Source organism: Indicator indicator, unplaced genomic scaffold (genome assembly GCF_027791375.1).
Source record: "Indicator indicator isolate 239-I01 unplaced genomic scaffold, UM_Iind_1.1 iindUn_scaffold_38, whole genome shotgun sequence".
Taxonomy (NCBI): domain Eukaryota; kingdom Metazoa; phylum Chordata; class Aves; order Piciformes; family Indicatoridae; genus Indicator; species Indicator indicator.
This window is the reverse complement of record NW_026539186.1, coordinates 86962-109290: the sequence shown is the minus strand read 5'-3', so window position 1 is coordinate 109290 and position 22329 is coordinate 86962. Positions and strand designations below refer to the sequence as shown.

Below are 22329 nucleotides of genomic sequence, written 5' to 3'. Positions count from 1 at the left end.
TTGTTTTGTTATTAAACTTCACTTGTTGCTAAGGAAGAACAGAGAAGATGAAAGGACTTCTAACAACTAGAAAACCAAAGGTGAGGGAGTTTTGATTTCTTTCTCCTTCTTTAAAGTTTTATCACTGAATTGTAATGGTTGTTGGTTCGTAGTTCTATGAAAAGAATGTGTGAAATGATCTGAGCCTGTTTTGCTATTTCAGATTTAATTTCAAACATCAAACAACAGCTCAATTCACTTTTTGATCATCAACATGATCATGCACTCAACCAGCCTGTTCACAAACCCCTATGCAATTGAAGTCCTAAGGACTAAAAAAGAAGAGCTAGTAGAAGGCATAAATGACCCAGACCATCTCCTGAACTGGCTGATAGAACATGGTATTTTTACCCCAGAAAAAAAGGTGGTCATGAGTTTCTACAGGACACGAACAGAAAAGAACTCCCGAGTTTTAGACATACTGATTTCTCAAGGTGAACGAGCATGCAGGCTCTTCTTTTATCCATGCTTGAAGCAAGTGGAGCCAAAACTTTATAGCAAGATGCGAAAATACATCAGTGAAGTAAATGAAAGCATTCGAGATGCTAGAAGACAGCTAGTAGGATATTTACTTGAAAAAGACAAGGTTTGGTTTGAAATTAGCGGTAAAGGGCACCAGGAAAAAAAAGGCAGTCCTAGAAGAAAAAAACAAGAATGGGCTATTAAGAGGAAAGGAAAACAAACTCAACTTTCAAGGGTAGCAAAGCCTAGCAAAGATCATGCTGATGCTGGAATCTTTGACACAGTTGCTAAAGGCCATCTTTCTGAGTTATTGAAAACATTGGAAGACGTTGATATCAACAAACTAAACTCTTCAGGAGAAACACTTCTGCATGTTGCAGCTGCTAGTGGACATCTAAAGATACTGGAATATCTGATCAGCAAAGGTGCAAAGACAGACATGAAGGACAAGAAAGGAAGAACTGCTCTGCACAGGGCTGCTGAGAAAGGACATGCAGATGCACTGAAAGCGCTTCTCCAATGTGGTGCTTACATGTACAGTTTGGATACGAAAGGCAAGACACCACTTCATTTGGCTGCACAGAATGACCACAGTCACATCCTGAAGATGCTGCTGAAAGAAGAGGCAAGAAGCTACAGGAACCAGTGCAACTTTTTGCACCTGGCAGCTCGTAAAGATGAAAGCAGACTGGCAAAAATGCTTTTAAGGTCTGGTGCCTGCATTGACGGAAGAGATGAAAGAGGACAGACTGCTCTCGATTATGCTGTTTCTCAGGGGTCTGAAAATACTGCAAAAGTCCTGCTAGAAGCTGGAGCCAGTGTTGATTACAGCATGGCCGAAAGAGCCTTCAACAGCAACCACTTGTCCACCTTCAAAATACTGCTAGAATATTCTAAAGATTTGTCTTCTGACATAATGGAGTCAGCTCTTTTTAGAGCTGTACAGAAAAATCTGCATGGCATTGTGGCAGCTTTAATTGACAGAGGTACAAACATAAATGCCTACAATGAAGTGCAGTATACTCCTTTACTGCTGGCATGTGAAACAGGCCAAGCTGAATCAGCAGAAGTCCTCATTGAAAAGGGAGCAGACTTTGGAATAACCACTCTTGCTTCAGACACAGCTTTGCACCTTGCAGTTCAAGCTGGCGCTGCTTCCACTGCCAGTCTGCTTCTGCGCAAAGGGATGGAAATTAATCTTGTGAACCAAGCTGAGGAAACTCCACTCCATGTTGCTGCTCTTCATAACAAAGGAGCTTTAGTCGGCCTCCTAATTAATGCTGGGGCCAAAATTAATGCTGTCACTAAAGAGTTTGTTACTCCCCTGCATATTGCAAGTCAAAGAGGTAACACTGATGTTGCCCAGCAGCTGTTGCACCACAAAGCCAACGTTAATGCTAAGGACAAACAGTCAAAATCACCTTTACATCTTGCTGCTGAAAGAGGAGACATAACAATGGTGGAGATGTTTCTGAATGCTAATGCTGATCCCAATGCACAAGACAGGGAGAAAAAAACTCCCCTACACACTGCAGCTGCAAGGGGACATCTCAGTGTCGTGAAAGTTCTGTTAGCTAAAAAAGGAAGATGTGGAGCAAAGGACATGGATGGATGCACTCCAATGCACTGTGCAGCAACCAGAGGAAACACAGCAATCATCCAAACTCTTCTGACATCAGGGAAACATACAAATATTAACGACAGAAATATCTGGAGAAAGACTGCACTGCATATTGCAGCAGAACATGGACACAGTGACTTGATAAATCTGTTACTGAGCCAGGGGGCAGCCATTAATGCCTTGGACAACAGCAAGGACACTCCACTGCACTGTGCGTGCAAGGCTGGCCACTTCAACGCGGTGTATTCCCTCATAAACTGGTCACAAGGAGAAAAAGCAAATTTACTAGCTGCTAATAGTCTCAAAAAGACCCCGTTACAAGTAGCAGAACTTAATAAAACAGAAAGCCAGGCTCAAATTGTAGCACTTCTGAGAAAGAAAATGTTACTAACAAAATGAAGATGTGAAGCAAAAGCTTCTGAATTTAACTACATAATTCTCTTTTAATGTCATTTGGATAGTGCCAGTATGATTGAGAATTATGTCAGGGCAGGCAGAATCAAGTAAGCATACAAAGGTGGCCATAGAAAATGTATCTTAAAGACCAGTAAACTTCTAAGTATTGATAAGTCTTTCGGGTCTCTCACAAATCTCATAATTGGAATCCATTAAAAAAAATCAGTCTTTAATATGTTGGGTGTGACCTCCTCTAGGATAAGGCTTAGAAGACTTAAAGAAATACATAGAAAATAATCTTTCATCTCTAAGTATTAGCCTGCATGGACAGCTTAGTTAAGCACTGTTTGTTAAAAACACATTTAAGAAAAGGCCATTTAATATGAATAAGGAGACATTTGTATCCCTGAGGATATTACGCATAGAGATTTTGGAGTAGATAACACTATCTTTGTTTAGCTTGGGCAGACCTAACTACAGAGGGCTGTCAAAAGAAATGGATTTGGCCCTCCCTTTCAGTCCAGCCATGCATGCCTACTCTTGGTTGTATGTGTGAGCTGGTCCAACTTGTTCCACAGCTACAACTGAACAAAGGGGAGAAGCTGTGTAGCAAAGGGCTGAACAGCACTGGCTCTCCTGAGGATAATGTAGTATTAGCTTGGTTTATGTTGATTACAGTATTGCGTTTTGAGCTAACTGGAGATTAATAGGGAAATTTACCAGTGTGTGGTTGCTCTACCCTAGATTTACTCAGATCATTCCCTGTGCTAATAAATCCACCCAGAGTAGTGTGTGCCCAAAACTTTGCTAACACCATGCTGTTTTCAGGACACTATTATATGCTACACTGACATTCATCATTGGGCTGGATCCTCTTTAGACTTTCAATACTATACCCTATGACATGGCGTTGGCAGATGCTGAAACTATAACAATGATTTTTCTTCCATTTTTTCTATCATTTGTTTTTTGCATTTTAAAGTAGTGATAATGAAAACAATCATACTTGCTGTTTATTAATTTCACTTTCAAATCAATTCCAGCACAAAGATGAAATGTTCAGAATAAAACAGGTTGCAACAGAGTTTATTGGTTCAAAATATTTATATTGTCACCTCTTAAAATAGGAAACACTTTCTTAAGTCTATAGATAGTTCTCCGAGGTAATTTTCTATATAATGACAACAAACCATCGTGGCTCTTCACATTTCCCTTCAGTACGGAATTAAATGCTCAACTATCACAAAGGGATAGACACTTCTTGTGAAACCGAACAGATTTAAGAATACATGGACCTATACCTGTGACTTTTATAATCACAGAGAAGCACTTTAACTTGACCCGCTGAACCACCCAGCGGCTGTCATCTTCTAAAGGAATGAAAAGACACGACTGCCTGTTTTGAAGCACACCGAGGCCAGCAAACCGGACACCTGCAGCACGATGCACCGAAACCGCGTCCTTCTTCGGCCAGCCCGTCATCCTTCAGCAGGGCCCGGGCTCACCCCGGCCAGCTCGCAGTCCACCGCTCCCCCAGCAGGCGCAAGGAGGGAAGACGAACCACCACCTTGAGGCCGGTTTCTCCTCAGAGCGCTCCCACCCCGCAGCGCGCGGGGCAGCGCAGAGCTGTACGGACCGGGAAGTGCGGCCTGGGCAGGCTCCAGCCTCCCTCTGCCGCAGCCCGCTCTGCTTTCCCCTTAGCCCCCGCGTTCCCCCATCCCTGCCTGTCACTGCCCGCCTTCCCCTCCGCTCGCACCCTGGAACTCTCCCCTCAGAGCCCGGCTCGCCCTCAGCTGCCCCTACGCGCCCCGCCTACCCCAGCGCCATCTCTCCACCTCCACCCCGGCTTCTCCTCAGGGCGCAGCTTCACTGCGGCCGCCGCTCAGGCCGCGCGCAGGCTCAGTCGCACGCGCCGCTCCCGCCTTTTCCCGCGAGATCGGCGCGGCCGCTGTCATGGCGGCGGCGGAGGAGCTGGACCTAGAGGTGGATATCGAAGGGGACCCGGTGGCTGAGCCTGGAGAGGCAGCGTCAGGGTGAGTGACGGCCGCGCTGAGGGCTGGCGGCTGTATTCGTGCCGCGGAGTGTGTCCCTTCGCCCCGCGAAGGGCAGGACTTGTGAGTGCTTCACAGTGCCTCGGGAGAGACCTTGGTAGTCCCGTTGAGGGCCTGTGGAGCGGGAGGGAAGCGCCAGTGCTGAGCATCATCGGGCCGGGCACAGAGAACGGGCCTTGTGAAATCGTTAAAGCGAGGTGACCGCGGAACGGCTGTCATCGGATGCAGCTGGACGGGAACTCACTTGGTGGTGAGACTGCCGAGTTCCTCCTTCAAAATGTATAGGAAGAAGGTGCCTTGTTGCATAAGTAGTAGTGAACTTGCAGAGGCAGATAGGTTTGGAAAACAACATAGAGTCAAAAAGCTGATTCAACAGACTCACGGGTAATGGATCTGTAAACATGCTGGAGTGGGTGGGCAGCAATTCTAGTACAACAGATCTACCGCCTGCAGATGCTGGGAGAGCATGAGAGGTTTGTGTCAGAGGCAGTGGCTGGACTCACATGCTGTCATAGGGTAGCACTTGTCACTGCTGGGCACAGAATACTGGACAGTGGGGGCTATTGTTCTGTCCCATCTCTTGATGTCATGTTAAGGGTAAGATCCTAATGTCTGTCAGACCCAGGGCTCAGGACTCTTACTAGAACTATTTGGCAGAATTGAAGTTTGTGTCTCTTTCAAGTGCCCCAAGAAGGACTTGTTCTGAGACAAGTTCAGAAAGTTAAAACAATCAAATGGTTTAATTTATTAAAACAACAGATACAACAAATTTAGGATTGCTGGTGATAAATGCACTGACTGCAAGATGGTTTCAGGTTGATAAATCTTGGCAAACATCTGACAGTCAGAGATGCAAACCTTTGCAGTAGCTCTAATATACAATAGAAATGCTAGCAAATGTTAAGGTGAAGATGCAGTTTTCATCAAGAAAGATGTCCTTGTCATGGGTGGAGGAAAAGTTGTGCAGTGCATTGACCATCCTTGTCTGTCTATCCCTCCTGACTGCTACAGCTGGCATTGGTACTGGCCCGTGATGCACTCTCACCACTGGTGCTGTTGCCATGCCCCTGCACACTGAGAGATGTTCCTCTTGTAGGTTGCTGTCCTTACCTTCTAGGTGACATTTAGCATGATTTGGGAGGAGAGTTGAGTTAACATAGTCATATATGTTTAGCATGTACTCAGTTTTGCTCATTAGAATAGCAAGGGATGTTAAGTTGAATATTAAAATTGTAGTTAATTAGGCAAAAGCCTTCACTTGGGCACCCTGACCATCAAAATCTGTTCTGAAGTTGGTTGTTTATATTATTTTAGCCTTGTTTCACCAGTTTTAGCTAAAACAGGGCTGTCTTATGTTCATAAGACTCCCTCCTTCAGCTCTTTGGCAAGCCAGATTCACTGATCTTCATTTACCACAAACAGTTCCTGACTGTAAATAACCTTGATCGCAAGGGTACTAAATCAACTTGCCTTTCTGTCCCACAGTAAGCTAGGCAGTCATCCCACACCTGATTTGCTCCAAAAGCAGCAAGAGTTGTACTGATTTCTGTCTGTACATTACTTTAACTCTTGAAAGCGTTAATTTTCTTGGAATGTGTTTGCATTGTTTTGAACACTGGAATCTTTTTCAGAGATCATGAAAACACAGCTTCAAGCTTGCTTCAGGATCACTATCTTGATTCTTCTTGGAGAACTGATAATAGTCTCGTAAGTGTTTTTTTAATTAGTGGTGCTTCTAGCAAGGTTCTCAGATCTTTTCTCCATTCTCTTCCCTCTGTGCACATGCTCTTTTATGGTTGTAACAAGTGGTTTTTGTTTACTCTTAGAAACTATTATATATTCTTGACAGTCAAGTAACAGTATGACAGAATTCATATATTAAAATGTCTTTGTATTGTTTGCAGCCATGGACACTGGACAGCAGCATTAGTGAAGAAAACAGGGCTGTGATTGAGAAAATGTTGCTGGAAGAAGAGTATCCTTTTGCTGATTTGCTTCTGTGTTTTCTTGTAGAGCAGAAGACTTCCTGTTTCCAAAGGAACTGGGCAAATCTTTTCTTTTTAATGTGACTAAAGCACTGTAATCTTGTAGGTTGTTGCAGAAATCAAGGAGGACCCCATCCAGCTGCCTGCAGCTTCCTCTGGTGATTCCGATTCTTCAGAGAATGCCTTCAAAGCTTATTGGATTTAAGCTGGCACTGATACCAAAAATAGCACCATTTGTCCCCACTTCAGCTGCTTGTTCAGTGCCACCTCCAGCATTGTGCTGATGTAGCTGTTTGTGTGGCTTTATAGTGAACCTGATCAAACAGCTGATCTGGCTAAGAATAGCTAGTTCTTTTTGATGAGTTGTTCTTTATTTGGACTGGCTTACTGTCTGATTTTTGTCTGCCTACATTCATACTTCTGCCAGCATGAAAGATGAAAATGGGAAGGAACAGCTTCTGCTCTTTTTCCCCCTCCTTTTTAAAAATGCTTCTATTTTTAAGCAGTATTGGCTTAAATAGTCTTACTGGTAGTAGTGTTTCTGGCATAAGTGGACCTATTACGGACTAGATTATAGCAGCAATAATCACAGGCAGATTTTACTTTCATGTTCTTTTTGTGATTGAGTGTAGTAATGTACAGTAACAGAAGAACAAGAAAGTAAAACAAGGAAAGTTTTCCTAGCAGAATGAATTCTTGAGGCTTAATTTGAAAATAAAGTATCAGTAATGACAATTATTTTAGTATGGTTTCTAAGTCAAAAATAGGAAAAAAATGCTGTTGTAGAAATAGAATACTTAGTGTGCTGTAAATAAAGTGAACATTGAGCTTCACAACTCAAATGTCACTTCCTTGTGTGTTAAACTAGTTAGAGTGTATAAAATTGTGTTTATTTCAGTTTTGACAACAGTGCAGTAGTTGCTTCTACAGATGAATGTAATTACATGTCTAATTTAGATGATTATTAGAATTCACAGAATCATAGAATGTTAGGGGTTGAAAGGGACCCTGAAAGATCATCAGGTTCAACCCCCCTGCTAAAGCAGGATCACCTATATCAGATCACACAGGAACACATCCAGGTGGATTTTGAATATCTCCAGAGCGGGAGACTCCACAACCCCCCTGGATAGCCTGTTCCAGTGTTCTGTCACCCTCACAATGAAATGTTTTTTTCCTCATGTTTCCATGGAACTTCCTATGCCTCAACTTCCACTCATTGCCCCTTGTGCTGTCATTGGGCATCACCAAGCAAAGCCTGGCTCCATCCTCTTGGCACTCACCCTTTACATCTATATCAGCATGAATGAGGTCACCCCTTAGTTTCCTCCTCTCCAAGCTAAAGAGATCCAGTTCCCTCAGTCTCTCCTTGTAAGAGGGGAATTACCACCCATTAAAGTATCTCTGATGCTTGAAAACTTCCTTAGTAACAATTTCAGATATTATTTATCTAATAAATCACTCTCTGAAAAAATATGGCTCAATCAGAAGGAAGCAGAGAAAAGATCTCTGAAAAGGTAAACTGTGTTCTGGGAGAAATTCTCAGTTAGATGAGAAGAAATGAGAAATCCTCCCAAAATAAGGTGATTTGCTGAGACCTGCAACAGCATCATAATTATTAATTTTTATTTTCACTTTTTTATTTGCAGCCCGCATAAGAAAGCTGGGAAAGTCATGTACGTACATTTTAATGATTGAGTTGCAATTTGAAGTCTGGTGTCTGATTTTTGTTATGTTATCAGACACTTTAAAAAAAAAAAGCTGTAGTTCCTTAGTTCTTTTTGTTTGGCTGTACAAAATTACTTAATAGGTCTTTCAACACAAAGAAATGTTGTTTTGTGTAATAGTAGGACTGTAATAAACTAGGGTTTTTTGGAGTGTAGTGCTCCTTATGAAAGAAAGCCCCCCTTGATTCCAGTTGGCTTTCCTGCCTGAATTTTTCTGTTTGCTTCTCTATTTCTGTACAGCTGGCTACTGATGAGTATTGTGTGCCTTGAATATTCCTTTATGATGGAGAAGCTGACACAGAAACATTTTGGTTGGAAAAGACCTTTAAGATTATGAAGTTCCAACCATTCTTTAACTCTACCAAGTGCAGTGCTAAATCATGGCACTCAGGACCATGTGTCTGCATCTTCTAAACACTTCCAGGGATGGAGATGCAACCACCGACAGGGGGAGCCTGTGCCAATGTTTGTTAACATGATTCTCAACCGTTTTATTTATCAGTTGCATTCATGTTTAAAACAAGACCTTGAATTTTACTGAAGACAGGGACTAGTCCTCCCCTCAGAAGTTGCCTTCATTAGTGGAACTTGACAATATATATTTTTAAGAAAGCACTGACTTCTGTTTCCTCTTTTCCTAGGATGCGATCACCTACAAAGCCAGCTAGCTACTCATTGAAGTGGACTTCAGAAGAAAAGGAACTGTTTGAACAGGGACTTGTAAGTTTATGTAATATTTGGAGTAGGAGTTATTAGTTTATCTTAAATAACAAAGTTGTAATAGTTAATAAGCATGTTATCTGCTTCAGCTTCTGTAGTGTGTTAAAAATGATTGTCATCTACTAAGGGCATAATGACACTGTAGATTTATTTAGTACCCAAAGGGGCCTACAAGAATGCTGGGGTGGGACTTTTTACAAGGGATTGTAGTGATAGGAAGAGGGGGAATGGATTGAAGCTGGAAGAGGGGAGATTTAGACTGGAGATTAGGAAGAAATTCTTTGCAGTGAGGGTGATGAGACACTGGAACAGGTTGCCCAGGGAGGTCATGAATGCCCCCTCTCTGGAAGTGAAGGCCAGATTGGATGGGTCCTTGAGCAACCTGGTCTAGTGGAAGGTATTCCCGTGTCAGAGTGGTTGAAACAAGGTGACCTAGAAGGACTCTTCCAACCCAAGTCATTCTATGATTCCATAGTAATGAATCCCTCGAAATTATTTTGTTTACCAGATTTTGTTCATGTGAGGCTGATGGCAATTTGAAATCAGATGATATCTGAAATATACAGCTTGGGAAATTGTACAATCAAAATGCTGTGGTTAATTACAGGAAATGTAGCATATCCTTAAAGGCAAATCAGCTAATAAAGTGAAATCCTTTAGCTACTGTTGTAGGGTCTTCAGGGATTATATGGTTGTACAGTGCTGGGTATAATAGGGTTTGCCTCACCAAGTACAAATTCCTGGGGTTAGTAGGCAGCAGAATTGCCTGGATTGGGTGGAAGAAGGTCCTCATAGTTAAGAAGAGCAATAGTTCTTATTCTTTGGAGCAGTTTTATTCTTGATAGAATGAACACCAAGGCTCTTTACTGTGAGTTTGCGGCACCGTTTGTGCGTTTATAATGAATACTTGAGATTTTTAAACTCCAGTGCCTGGAGTGTTAGAGTTTGGGTAATGTAAATGTGCTTCATTGTCCTAGGTGAAGTTTGGCCGCCGGTGGACAAAAATTGCCAAGCTGATTGGAAGCCGTACAGTTCTACAAGTCAAGAGCTACGCTCGGCAGTATTTTAAGAACAAGGTAAACAGAGTGCCTCTGTAGGTAGCAACAAGGCTGTTTGACAAGCATGCTGTTGTGCACACAGCCTGATTTTAATCTGTCTTTTCAGGGTACTGCTATTAAAGTACATACTCTGTTTATTCCCATGTTCAGAAAAATGGAGATACGCAGATGTAAATACGAAGTCAGACCTGATTTTGAATTCATAGAATCATAGAATCTTAGAATGGCTTAGCTTGGAAGGGACCTTACAGATCATCTACTCCAACCTCCCTGTTATGCCCAGGGATACCTCGCAACTAGACTTGGCTGCTCAAGGCCTCATCCAACCTGGCCATGAACACCCCCAGGGAGGAGGCATCCACAATCTCCCTGGGCAGCCTATTCTGGAATCTCAGCACCCTTGTACTGAAGAATTTCTTTGTAAGATTCAGTCTAAACCTACTCTTCCTCGGTTCCAAACCATTCCCCCTTGTCCTATTGCTAGACACCCTTATGAAAAATCCTTCTCCAGCCTTCCTGTAGGCTCCCTTCAGGTATTGGAAGGCAGCTCTGAGGACTCCCCGGGAGTCCTCTCTAGGATGAACAACCCCAGCTCCCTCAGCCTATCCTCACAGCAGAGGTGTTCCAGCCCTTGGATCATCTTAGAATGAGTTCAGTATTGTTGTTGCTGGTATAACTACACAATAAATGTGGTATAATGGTGATCTCTGTTGGTTGTTAGTCTGAAAATAATTGTTTCCCACTGTGCAGCTGTTTCAGCTGTGTGTTGTGGTTTAGTTTTACCCTCCTTTGAGACTTGAGGGGCATTTAAGCAGAAATTACTGCTCTGAGTAGTAATTAAAAACTAGAAATTAATTTTTACTTTTAATGGAATGGAAATACATGTTCATTTACACTAGGACTAGAAGTGTACCTGTAATGCTGTGCAAAAGTCAGTTGCAATGGACTAGAATGGATTAAAATGTTTATAAAAGGTAAAATGAGGAAGAAACACTTCAGAATATCTGCTGGTCAAGTAAAATAGTTCTGACCTTTTGGGAGGCAGAGGGGATTGTTTTGGTTGTCCTTCCTGAAAGTATTTTATGCTTTCCCAAGGCAAAAAATGGTGCTTCTGAGAAAGAAGAGCAAAGTCAGTGTGGGAGCACTCTTCCTGTTGAAGATGGAATTAAGGTAGAAGAGTGGTCGTCTGGGAACTTGAGAGGCCGTGCAGACCCCAATCTGAATGCAGTGAAAATAGAAAAGCTGTCAGATGATGAAGAAGTAGACATAACTGATGACATGGATGAACTACTTTCTCCTGCCTCCCACCAGGAAACTGGGAAATCTGAATTATCTGTTCCCTCAGAAAGGCCAGTTGAAGAATCGAGAGGAACGGAACACAGTTTGTCATCTGCTGGACACAGTTCTGCAGTTTCGTTGCCTAAAGAAGATCGTACACACACCAAGCAAGATCCAGTGGATGCGTTAGTATTTCCAGCAGTTGCAGCAACATGTGCTCAGCACCTGAATGGTGATAAATCTGTGAACTTAGATTACCAACAATACAATAATTGTACTGAGAAGGCTGAACAAGGCAGACTGGTAACATCTCCTGGTACTGCACAAGTAACTGATCAGGAGCATAATGTCGAACAGAGAGATCCAGCTGATAATGGATTGTTTTTTCTTTCTGCCTGCCAAGCAGACGAAGATCATCAAGAAGAAGCAGATGAGCTTAAGCCTCCTGATCAAGAAGTGGAGGTTGACAGAAATGTCATTCTAGAAGAAGAAAAACAAGCTATTCCTGAATTTTTTGAAGGGCGTCAGGCCAAAACTCCAGAGCGCTATCTGAAAATCAGGAACTATATTTTGGATCAGTGGTAAGATGCATTAATTTCATTTGCTGAAATGAAAGACTGAGATTACTTGTGTCCTGCTTTGTTTTTGTTAGAGCATTACTTAGTACCAATAGCTTACTCCTGAAGAGAGTAAAATTAATTTTATGGTAGCGTTATAAAGATTGCCAGTGAACAGTACTGATTATTAATGCTTCTTTCACATCTTGCCAGCTTCTTTGCTGGCATTCTGGAAGCTGAGAAGCATTATGAAAATGAGTGTCCTATATCGGAACAAGCTGCATCTGTTTTGGTTACGTTTTCTTCCTGTTTTGTCATCCTATATTTAAGAATGGTTTTAATAAATGGTTCCTCAAAATAACTGATTACATTCAGAGGTCTGTTGCATCATAGGCATTTGCAGAAGGACAGCTAGAAGACGTGCTCTGTGCTAGAGCACATAATGTTGCCTGAAAAAATTACTTCAAATTCAGAATGCTTGTACATGTGAATATTTTATATTTCTTCATCCACTTCAGGGATCCTCAGGGATTTGTAGTAGCAGGCTCCATACACAGTTTGTTCTGTTAACAGCTTTTGTTGCTTGGTGTGTTGGTTAGCAGAAGGAATTGCTAAGTTGAACTCTGTTACCTTTCAGTTGTTTTGTGCTTTGACAGCAACTCTTAAGTGATGAACTGAAATGATTCAATATCAGTCTGGAACAGAAACAATTCATTAAGAGTTCAAAAGGAAGTAATAAGTGCACAGAGAGTTAGAAGAGGCTTTTATTTGTTACCCCAGGGAAGCCCTTTGGTTATAGGAGTAGACTAATCTACCTCAGACTTTAACAGTATCACAGTACTTCTGAGTAATTTCATAGCTTCCTGGCAACAGTCATGTTGAAGAGTTTGTTTTAACACATGGAACCTAAGTTTCATTCTGCCTAGGTATGAATAACCCAAAAATTAATAGTATGTGGTTTGTGAAGTTCCTACTTCTGCACAGTAATGTGGAGTGTGGGCAACATGGAGGGAAAACTTCAGTGGCTCATGGCTCATCTTAACCTCAGCTCAAGTCACACAATTCCTTCCTCCCCACAGGACTCAGTTTACTTTTAACAATGTGTTGCCCTTTATTTTAGGGAGAGATGTAAACCCAAGTACCTGAATAAGACTTCAGTACGTCCAGGCCTTAAGAATTGTGGTGACGTTAACTGCATCGGGCGCATCCACACGTACTTGGAATTGATAGGAGCAATTAACTTTGGCTGTGGTAAAGATTTTTTTGTTGGCATCAGTTCAGAATTGTAACTGGCTCTTGTTGAACACATCTATTGTGGTTTGTCTGCTTTTTGTATTAAAATGACTGTTTTCACCTGAAGGCTAAACATAAAGCTTAGTAAATGTGTCTTTCAGAGAAAAGTTGTAAGTTGATTTCATTGAAGCATGGATGACTGAACTTAGTCAGAATCAAGCATTCATGTGGATAATCTTCCAACCGCTCCATGCTCTTAATGTCTTAAACAGTAACTGTTGTTACATTTAAGCTCTGTGGAAGAGGAAGCTTTGGACTGTTTACCATAGCTGTGTTGCAGCCTCTATGGCTGTAGCCTCTTTTTGAATTCATGTTGAAAGACTGGGTAATGTCAGTAATGTAATACTGTTCCCACGTAAGGATGCACCTTAATCCTCACTAGGAAGGACCTTCAGAGCAGATTGTCTCTCATGACCTTTGACAATCTAGAGGAGTTTCTATCCTTCTTACAGGATTATGGATTTTGGGGTTTACATAAGACCTTTGCTTTTTTTCTGCCTTTTTTTTTTTACCTCCCTCCCTCATGCTTACCCCCACCAGCTGGTGGCGTGTTTCCTTTTGTGCTTTTCTGAGTGTCAAGCGTTGGATTTGTTTTTTTCCTGATACCTACTCCATCTGAAATTTTGCCCTCAGTCTGCATGAGACAGAATTCAAGTTCATGTTTCTTTTTCCTTAGTGAATGGCAACTGTTTCATAAATAAAGCCCAAAGTCCTCGTCCTCAGGGCTAGTTTTCACAAGATTTAAATGTTAATATTAGGTGACAGGTTAAAAGGACACCTATAGCTTAACATTGGTTTAGAGTTTGGGATTGATTTTGGTCCAAAGCTGAATGACAGTCCCTGAGGAGAGGAGGAGTGTGCTGCAAATACATCTAGTCTGAGGTAAAGGTTATTAAAAATTAATTAACAATAAAGAAGGAAATACTCCTGTCTTAAAAATGCTGCAGTAGTGGGAGAGGGCTGTATCATCAGTCAGTAGTTTCGCCATCAAGAGATCTCTTTTCACTGCAGGTTCTGTTGTTACTGCTTTTTTCTTTATGGCATTTGTCATTACCACTTACCTGTGGCATTCTGCTCTGTAGTAGCAGTGAGTAGCTTTGTAACTTACTGAAGTCCAGTGTCTCTCTCCTGTACCCTGTAGAACAGGCTGTCTATAACCGCCCCCAGCCAGCTGACAAGGCACGGTCCAAGGAAGGCAGAGACACAGTGGAAGCTTACCAGCTTGCTCAGCGCCTGCAGTCCATGGTATGTGCTGGTGAGGGGGCTGGGGGCAGCAAAAACCATTCAGCATGGAGAAGGTCTTTTCAGTCTTCATTCTCAGGCTGGGGCATCTCAGAGAACTTCTCCTCTGTTCAGTTTGTGGTTTCTTGAGGATGCCCTTTAATTCCAGTGTCCATTTAGGTACAAGTTCTGCTCTCTGATAGGTGTCTGCCCTAACTTCTGTCTTACGCATTTGATTTCTGTTCAGGGACTGAACTACAACTGTGTTTCAGGCTTTTTCCTGAGGCCCTGGCCCCTGCCTACCCACCTCTTCGTAATTTATTAGGCAGAAAATAGTGGAGTGTGTTGGGAGTGTGTGATTAAGTGCTTGCATTTTAACTGTTGCTCATAGTAGCTCTATGATTCAGCATACTGAGAGCCTTATCCACACAATTCAGGACAGTATTAATTCATTTATAAGATTATAACATGAATTACCAAGGCTTGCCAGATTTAACTTTTGTTTTCACATTTAATATAGCAGTTTTTAAGTACTTCATACCAAAATAAGTTAGTTGAGGAAAACTAAGTCAATCCCACTAAAAAAATAATAGATTGAAATGTAAAGAAGTGTAGCCTTCACGAGGTGTAAACACAGTGGGTTTACAGCTTTTTATATTGTCTGAGCTCTAATCTGGAGCAGGTTGATGTTGCAGTGTTGCTGTTGGAGATGTTGATGATCCATGGAACATCAGCTACGTGTTCTGTTTGCTAGCCTGAAAACCTGAAAATTTCACTGCTGAGTCGCGACAGTCTGTGAACTACTGAATTCTACACAGCTCCAGGATATTCTTTCTTTTCTGGGAACAGAGCATAAGTAACATTCATGTGGCAGTGACCTTTTGGACAGTGTTCTTATGGCTGATGAGATGATGTGAACGCAGCTTTTTCAGGAGTAAGATTCTTGACTTGTGTTGATTTGCTTGCTGCAGCGTACAAGACGACGGCGAGTGCGAGACCCTTGGGGAAACTGGTGTGATGCAAAGGATTTGGAAGGACAGACTTTTGAGGTAACCCTTCTGTGTTTAAACTTCCCTTACAGAATGAATCCTTGCTAATTGCTGGCAGATGGTATTGCATCAACTAGACCAGGGAAGCAGTTGTGTAACAGTGTAGCAGGTACTTAACCTCTCTTGGTGGAAGCAGTAATTCCACAGTAATGTAGCAGCTGTTAGATCTTTATGCAGCTGATAAATACAACTGCGCTTTGGTGCTTACAGAGGTGATCCTGTTGTGAGCATGTGTCCCCTACACTGTTCTATGCCTAGAAAGCTCTTTGTTTTGTTTTGCAGGAGATTTCATGACCCTTTGTTTTCTGTTAACTGCCTTCCTAAAGCTAACAGTAGGGGATAGGAGAATAAGATTTCAGTGTGACTTTTTTCAGTCCCATATGGTCTCTGCTTACAATGCAGGTGATGTGAATTCCTAATAAGAATTCTGCTACTAGCAACATTCCCAGAAATACTATGCTTTATGAAGTGCTCAGAGACAGCCATACAAGTTGAAATATTTTATAGAAGATTTGGAAAGAAAATACCCACTTGTCCATTTGCAAGCTTCAGTAGGAAGTATCTGTGGCAATCCCTTCCATAATGTTACAAGGCTGTACCTATTTTGAGTATCTGGGATTAATAATTCCAGCACTCTTTGCAAAAATACATATTTGGATGGAAATAAAGGTTGAAAAAGGTGTCATGGTAAATTTTGATCAGAGATTGTAATGGCAGATGTTCCTCTTCGCTGTCACACGGATGCCATGCTTTGTGATACGGGCTCTGATTTTACTGAATTTGATGGACTTGGAGGAAGTCAGAATTCTCTCATTGGGTACCTCGTGGCCTAGATATCTGATTGCCATCACTCATACTGCTTGATTCTGTCATGGCTATTGCCCTCTGTCCTGAGTAGTCCTGTAAGACACACAAATTGACAGCATGTCAACAGGACACTGATGTTAAGAATTTATTCTGAGATGGTTTTGTATTCACTGCTGAGAGAGCACTTAAAGCATTAAGACACATTTAACTTTTTAAATTATTTTTTTAGCACCTATCTGCTGAAGAATTGGCAAGAAGAAGAGAGGAAGAAAAACTGAAACCTGCAAAATCTTCTAAAGGTTCAAGACAGATTAAAAGGTATTGCTTGATGTACAGCATATTCAGACCTAAGTCTTCTAGAAGTGAAACAAATGTCTTGTGTAGCTTCAGTCTGGAGTGCTGCAAATCATGGTCAGAGATAAGTTGTGTGCATTTCAAATGTAGTGAAGTTGTCTTTATTTGGTGGGAGTCATCCTAGTGTGGGGATGTCAAAATCCAGTAAAGAAAACATGGTTGTTCCTCCTCTGCCAAGGAGACAGAGGGAAACTTGGAAAAGTTTCCTGACTGTCTGACAACTTTAGAGAAATTTTCTTTCATTTTATAGTTCCTTTGATCCCTTTCAGCTGATACCCTGCTCTGTGTTCACTGAAGAGAAGCAGGTATGTACCTGTGAGTGAACACTCCAGAATCCTTTTCTACTTGGGTTGCTTTTCTTAGACTCATTATTGCATTTATCATTTCAGGAACCTTTCCAGGTGAAAGTGTCTTCTGAAGCACTTTTAATAATGGATTTGGTGAGCATTGATTTTAAATTTTTAAAAAGCTATGCAGTATTTTTTAATGGGCACCATAAGAAGACTAAGAGATGCAGTGGTTCTTTTCATTTGGACATACAAATGAGAATCTAATGTTAGATAAAGCCCCTAAAGATTTTTTTTTTTTTATGTTGTGCTTAGTGTACAACCATTTACCTTCTAGAAGAACAATAAGAATGTTACTACTTCTGTCTGTCATACTTTAATTTGAGTAAAGCTACTTCCTACAATAGATTGGCATTTGGAGATCTTTGTGGGTTCATCTTCTACTAGTCTAGGCATTGGGTTTGTGTTTATAATGCAAGGTGTGTTTTGGTTTTTTTTTTTTCTTTAATTACAGCATGAATATTGGTGCAGTGGTTCAGCACTGCACAGCATTGCACAGGCTTCAGTTTTGGAAGCTGGCATTGCTTCATGTGTGGAAGTGAGATAGAAATGCACTCTGTAGGTGTGTATGGAGTAAGAAAACACAATCTCTTCTGTTTGCTCTGAATGGAAATGCTGAGTATTTAAGAATCTTTAGCTTTCCCAAGTTTTCCTTCTATATATCATTGAAAAATTGCTGTGTTATGGCTGTGAAGCCAATGTATGATCTACCAATGTGATGAGACATGATACAGCTTGGACTTTAATAATTGTTTAATATGTTTAATTGTTTTAGCACTCTCATGTGTCTATGGCAGAAGTAATAGGGCTGCTAGGTGGAAGATATTCTGAAGCTGATAAAATTGTAGAAGTAAGTGTTTGTCTTTTTACATTCTCTCTAAAATATTAAAACCATTCTGATAATTTCTGTAATTCAAATAGATGTATATGCTCTTTCTGAGGGACAACTACATAAATAGATTGAAGTTGGAGTTAATTAGCGTAGCCTTGAAATGTTGGAGTTACGCTGATGTTCATGTGTTGTCCTGTAGCTCTATCATGAAGAAGACCTGGTAATGAGATTTCCAGTTCTTTAAATTTTCTTTAACTGATGGAGATTTCTTGCATTTATCCATCTGGAGACTTTTTTAACAGGTGTGTGCAGCAGAGCCATGCAACAGCCTCAGTACAGGACTGCAGTGTGAGATGGACCCGGTGTCCCAGACGCAGGCCTCGGAAGCGCTGGCTGCCAGAGGCTTCAGTGTTATTGGCTGGTACCACTCCCACCCAGCCTTTGACCCTAACCCCTCCATACGAGATATTGACACCCAGGCTAAATACCAGGTACTTGCTCCTCTGTACATCACAAATAAACAAAGAGCAAAAAAAAACCCAAATAACCCTAAAGCCTCCCTGGTATTTACAGTGTTAATTCACCTTATTGCTCTAATGCATTCTAAAATCAGTTTGTTCATGAATCGCCATAAACTGTATTTATTTTATTTTAGAATGTTCTGAAGAAGGATGTATTTCCTTATGTGTTTTTCAGAGTTATTTCTCCAGAGGTGGTGCCATGTTCATTGGAATGATTATAAGTCCTTACAACCGTAACAATCCCCTTCCATATTCGGAGATGACGTGTCTTGTAATTAGTGATGAGATCAGCTCGGATGGCTCCTACCGTAAGTACCAATATTTTATCCCTTCTCTTAATTTTTCTTTCCTTTTGGATACTAAGGGGCAAAATGTTGTCTGTTCTTGAAAAATATTTGGCCCTATCCTCTTGCCCCTCATCCTTTAGCTATTGATAGCATTGATCAGATCCCCTCTCTCTGCTCTTCTCCAGGCTGAACAGCCCCAGGTCTCTCAGCCATATGAATATATCCAGTATTTATATCTCAGTGTTGATATGAATAGCTGAGAAACTCCTCTCTCTGTGTTCCTTAGACTTTTTTGTGTTAACAAAACTCCAAAGAGATCCTCTGGTGGAGGAGACAGAATTATAACAGCAAAGAGGAGGTCACTATATCACAGAACTTCTTGTTTGATTAACTTAGCATTCAGAAGGTCAAAGAATTAAACTTGCCAGCTGTCCAGGAAAGCACAAGACAGGAAAGCTGAACTGGTGTGCTGGCACAAATCCCAGCCTGAGAGAACTAAGTCTTGATGCCGTTGGCATTTCATGCAAAGGGGATCTTTTCCTTTCCTGAAGAGTTAAGAACATACCATATAAAATTAACATATTTCAAGTGGTGATCACATTTTCTGCTCATTCCCTGACATTAATTTGAGGAGAATTGCCATGATACCAGTATATGGCTGTGGTAGCTGTCCTTTCTCTCTCCACTTCCTTCCCCCTGTGCAAGTCCTGGTTCTTGTGTCCAAACTCCAAAGTTTACAGTTTTCTTGGCAGAGGCCAATGTGAGCCGTTAGTTCCCCCTCTGTTTTTTCCTGTGGAAGAAAGCAAGGGACACCATCTGCCTGGAGATTTGCTTCATAGCCCTAGGGCAAGGGAAGTGTTGGCCACATCTGTGCAGCAGTTCCTGTTTACCATGCTGATAGTACAGGAATTTTATCCTCATTTCCCATGCATCCCAACTTTCTGGTGGGAAGTTAACTTTCTTTGCCCTTAAGAGTATACATTTTTTGAGTCACATACATTTTCTGTTTGATAGGGCTTCACATTTATCTCCTGAAATCAGCTGTTTGCAAAATGAGATCTCCTCTAGCTCTTTGGAAAAGTTGGCTGTAGCACTAAGTACTGTGTAGATAAACTCAAGTTAGTAATTCCTGTAAGCCTTAACTATTTGTGTGGATTAATTCTTGCTCTTGGAAATGTATTCTGCACTGAACATTTTCCACTGGAGATGTGCTCAAATAGCAGATTGTATTTATTGCTTTCATTTCACTTGCTCTGAGATCTAGCTGGAAAACACCATCTTGTTACATCTTTAGGATCTTGGCAAGGCTTTTTTAATGATTTACTGAAATTTACAGTCTCTCTCTCTTTCTGCCTGAATTGTGTTCAGCAAGTAATTTCTGGTGTTTCTTGCGGATATTTCCTAGATTCCTCTCCCTAACCCCCACCTGCAATAAACTGGAAGGTTTTCTTCTTTTAGCAACAAAATTCCTCTGAAATCTAGAACAATAGCCAGCCACATCATCAGCCAGTTCATACATGAAAAACAAACCTTTTTTTTATTCACTTAATAACCACATAGCTCTTGAGCCCATAAAATTGATGCTAAGTTATGAAAATTCATTTTGCCATTTTTCTGCCACATTGTGTAGTTCTGCATGCTTCGACATCATGTGAGGAACTGGTGAGGGCAGGGAGGAGAAGAGGTTTGTTCCCTCCTCAATTTGGAATCCAAAATATGTCATACTATCACTTTAACCTCCTTAATGTCGGCAAGTAAGAGGACTGTAAGCTTCTGCAGTCAGAGAAGACTCTGAGGGAGCCTTAGAGCTGCCTTCCAATTCCTGAAGGCGTGTTACAGGAAGGCTGCAGAGGGACTTTTCATCAGGGTGTCCAGAGACAGGACAAGGGGGAATGGTTTGAAGCTGAGAGAGAGTAGGTTTAGACTGGATCTTAGGAAGAAGTTCTTCAGTCTGAGGGTGGTGAGGCTCTGGAATAGGTTGCCCAGGGAGGTTGTGGATGCCTCCTTCCTCGGAGTTTTCATGGCCAGGTTGGATGAAACCTTGAACAACAGAGTCTAGTTGAGAGGCATCCCTGCCCATAGTGGGGAGGCTGGAATAGATGATCTCTGAGGTGCTTTCCAACCTGAGCCATTCTTGTGATTCTAATAAATTACAACAGTTCTGGGGAAGGAAGGAATTGTGCCAACGAGTGAAAAGGGGAAGAGAAGAAAGAGTTGAGTGTACTGGACACATAGAATAATCCTGTTCAATTGACGACAGGCCTGCCCTACAAATTTGAAGTGCAGCAGATGTTGGAGGAACCCCAGTGGGAACTAATATTTGAAAAAACGCGGTGGATCATTGAAAAATACAGATTCTGCCACAGGTATGTGTCTGCTTGGTATCAAGAATAGCCAGGTCAGCATTTGTGCATGGTAATTATTAGTGTTTCACAAGGACATGTCCCTGCTTTCTACATCATTGTTTGTTTTTCTTTAACAGCAGTGTCCCCATGGATAAAATTTTTCATAGAGATTCTGACCTGACTTGTTTGCAGAAAGTAAGTTTTCTTCTTTGAGCTTTTTAAAGTGTAATTATTTATTTTTTAAACACAAATCAGTTTTGTATCATCAGAAGTCACCTGAAGTCACATTTGTACAAATGAGAGATGTAAACTCAAGACGTGACTCGTGTGGAACAGCCTATTTCCTTACAAGCACACTGAAAATAAGGGTGTTCATCTGAGCACTGGGGATGAGGGTGAGGTGCAGATACCAAGTTCTAACCTCACTTTGGAGAAAAATGTCGAATTAATCTCTGCTCAGTGTGTACTGTGCTTTCAGTGGTGAGAGCTCCACGTTTCCAGAGCTGTTTGGACTTCCTAGTCCTTTGTTCAATTTGCAAGGCAATGCTGTGCATGTCTGTCACACATAAGTGGGGACTTTAATTTCCTTGTCAATGTAGTCCTTGCTGTGAGGTTCTCAACAGCTACAGCTGGAATATGAATGGCGCAGACAAGACACAAAGTCTGCCCAAACACAGACACAACGATTACATACAGCTCATTTATTTCCTTTTTCCCTCTCAATATGACTTTGTTTATAAACAGCTTGCATCTAAAATTGAGTTGGCAGGGTTCTCTTGAATTTAACTGTTTTGGAATTGGTTTTAAAGAACTGGGTTTAAATCACTTGTGTTCCTGTGTGACTTAAGGTGTGTATTGTACAACTGAACACTTTCTGTAGAGGTAATCCTAAATAAATAAATAAACAGCTCTTTGGAATACTTGCCAGCTAGAAAGGGGAAAAAATAAACTAGGATAAAATGGCAGTTTTTACACAGAATCACAGAATGATCTGGGGTGGAAGGGACCTCCAAAGGTCATCTAGCTTTAAAAAATCTCCCTTTTCTTTTGACTAGCTTTTGGAGTGCATGAGGAAGACCTTGGGCAAAGTAACAAACTGCTTCATTGCTGAAGAGTTCTTGACTCAGATAGAAAACTTATTCCTGTCCACATACAAGAGTGAGAAAAAGAATGATGTGGGAGAAAATGAGAATGACTGTTCAAAGGAACTGCCAATGTGATGGCTCTAACAAAACAAAGTGTTGGAATCTGGAGGTTGTTGTTTCATTTTTCTTCCCCTCCTCCCCATTATACCAACTCTTTCAGAATTATTATCCATGTTAATAGTAAGTGTTAAAGAATTCTCTGTCATCTTACTGTTATGGTTTAAACATCCTTTG

At 41.3% G+C, this 22329-nt stretch overlaps 2 protein-coding genes across 2 annotated transcripts; both read left to right on the top strand.

Annotated features, from left to right (window-relative positions):
* The first annotated feature begins 259 nt into the window (after positions 1-259).
* Positions 260-2521, top strand: LOC128979986 (CARD- and ANK-domain containing inflammasome adapter protein-like). The gene has a single exon (XM_054398385.1). The coding sequence runs from the start codon at positions 260-262 to the stop codon at positions 2519-2521; it is 2262 nt and encodes a 753-aa protein (XP_054254360.1).
* A 1950-nt stretch (positions 2522-4471) lies between these two features.
* On the top strand, positions 4472-22252 carry MYSM1 (Myb like, SWIRM and MPN domains 1). Its single transcript, XM_054398386.1, has 20 exons — positions 4472-4551; positions 6201-6276; positions 6474-6544; positions 7994-8071; positions 8204-8230; positions 8923-9001; positions 9979-10077; positions 11155-11918; positions 13015-13145; positions 14329-14432; positions 15380-15457; positions 16494-16582; positions 16869-16923; positions 17008-17058; positions 17741-17815; positions 18100-18288; positions 18494-18626; positions 20866-20971; positions 21088-21145; positions 22006-22252. Exons 1-20 carry the CDS (start codon positions 4472-4474, stop codon positions 22168-22170), a joined length of 2508 nt encoding a protein of 835 aa, XP_054254361.1. The 3' UTR covers positions 22171-22252.
* The last annotated feature ends 77 nt before the right edge of the window (positions 22253-22329 follow it).

Bases quoted from the DNA above. Each gene is read 5' to 3' on its own strand.
- LOC128979986 (XM_054398385.1), top strand. From the start codon at position 260: ATGCACTCAACCAGCCTGTTCACAAACCCCTATGCAATTGAAGTCCTA.
- MYSM1 (XM_054398386.1), top strand. From the start codon at position 4,472: ATGGCGGCGGCGGAGGAGCTGGACCTAGAGGTGGATATCGAAGGGGAC. The intron at 17,059-17,740 runs GTGAGCATTGAT...TAATTGTTTTAG, and splicing joins CACTTTTAATAATGGATTTG to CACTCTCATGTGTCTATGGC. The intron at 18,627-20,865 runs GTAAGTACCAAT...AATTGACGACAG, and splicing joins CAGCTCGGATGGCTCCTACC to GCCTGCCCTACAAATTTGAA.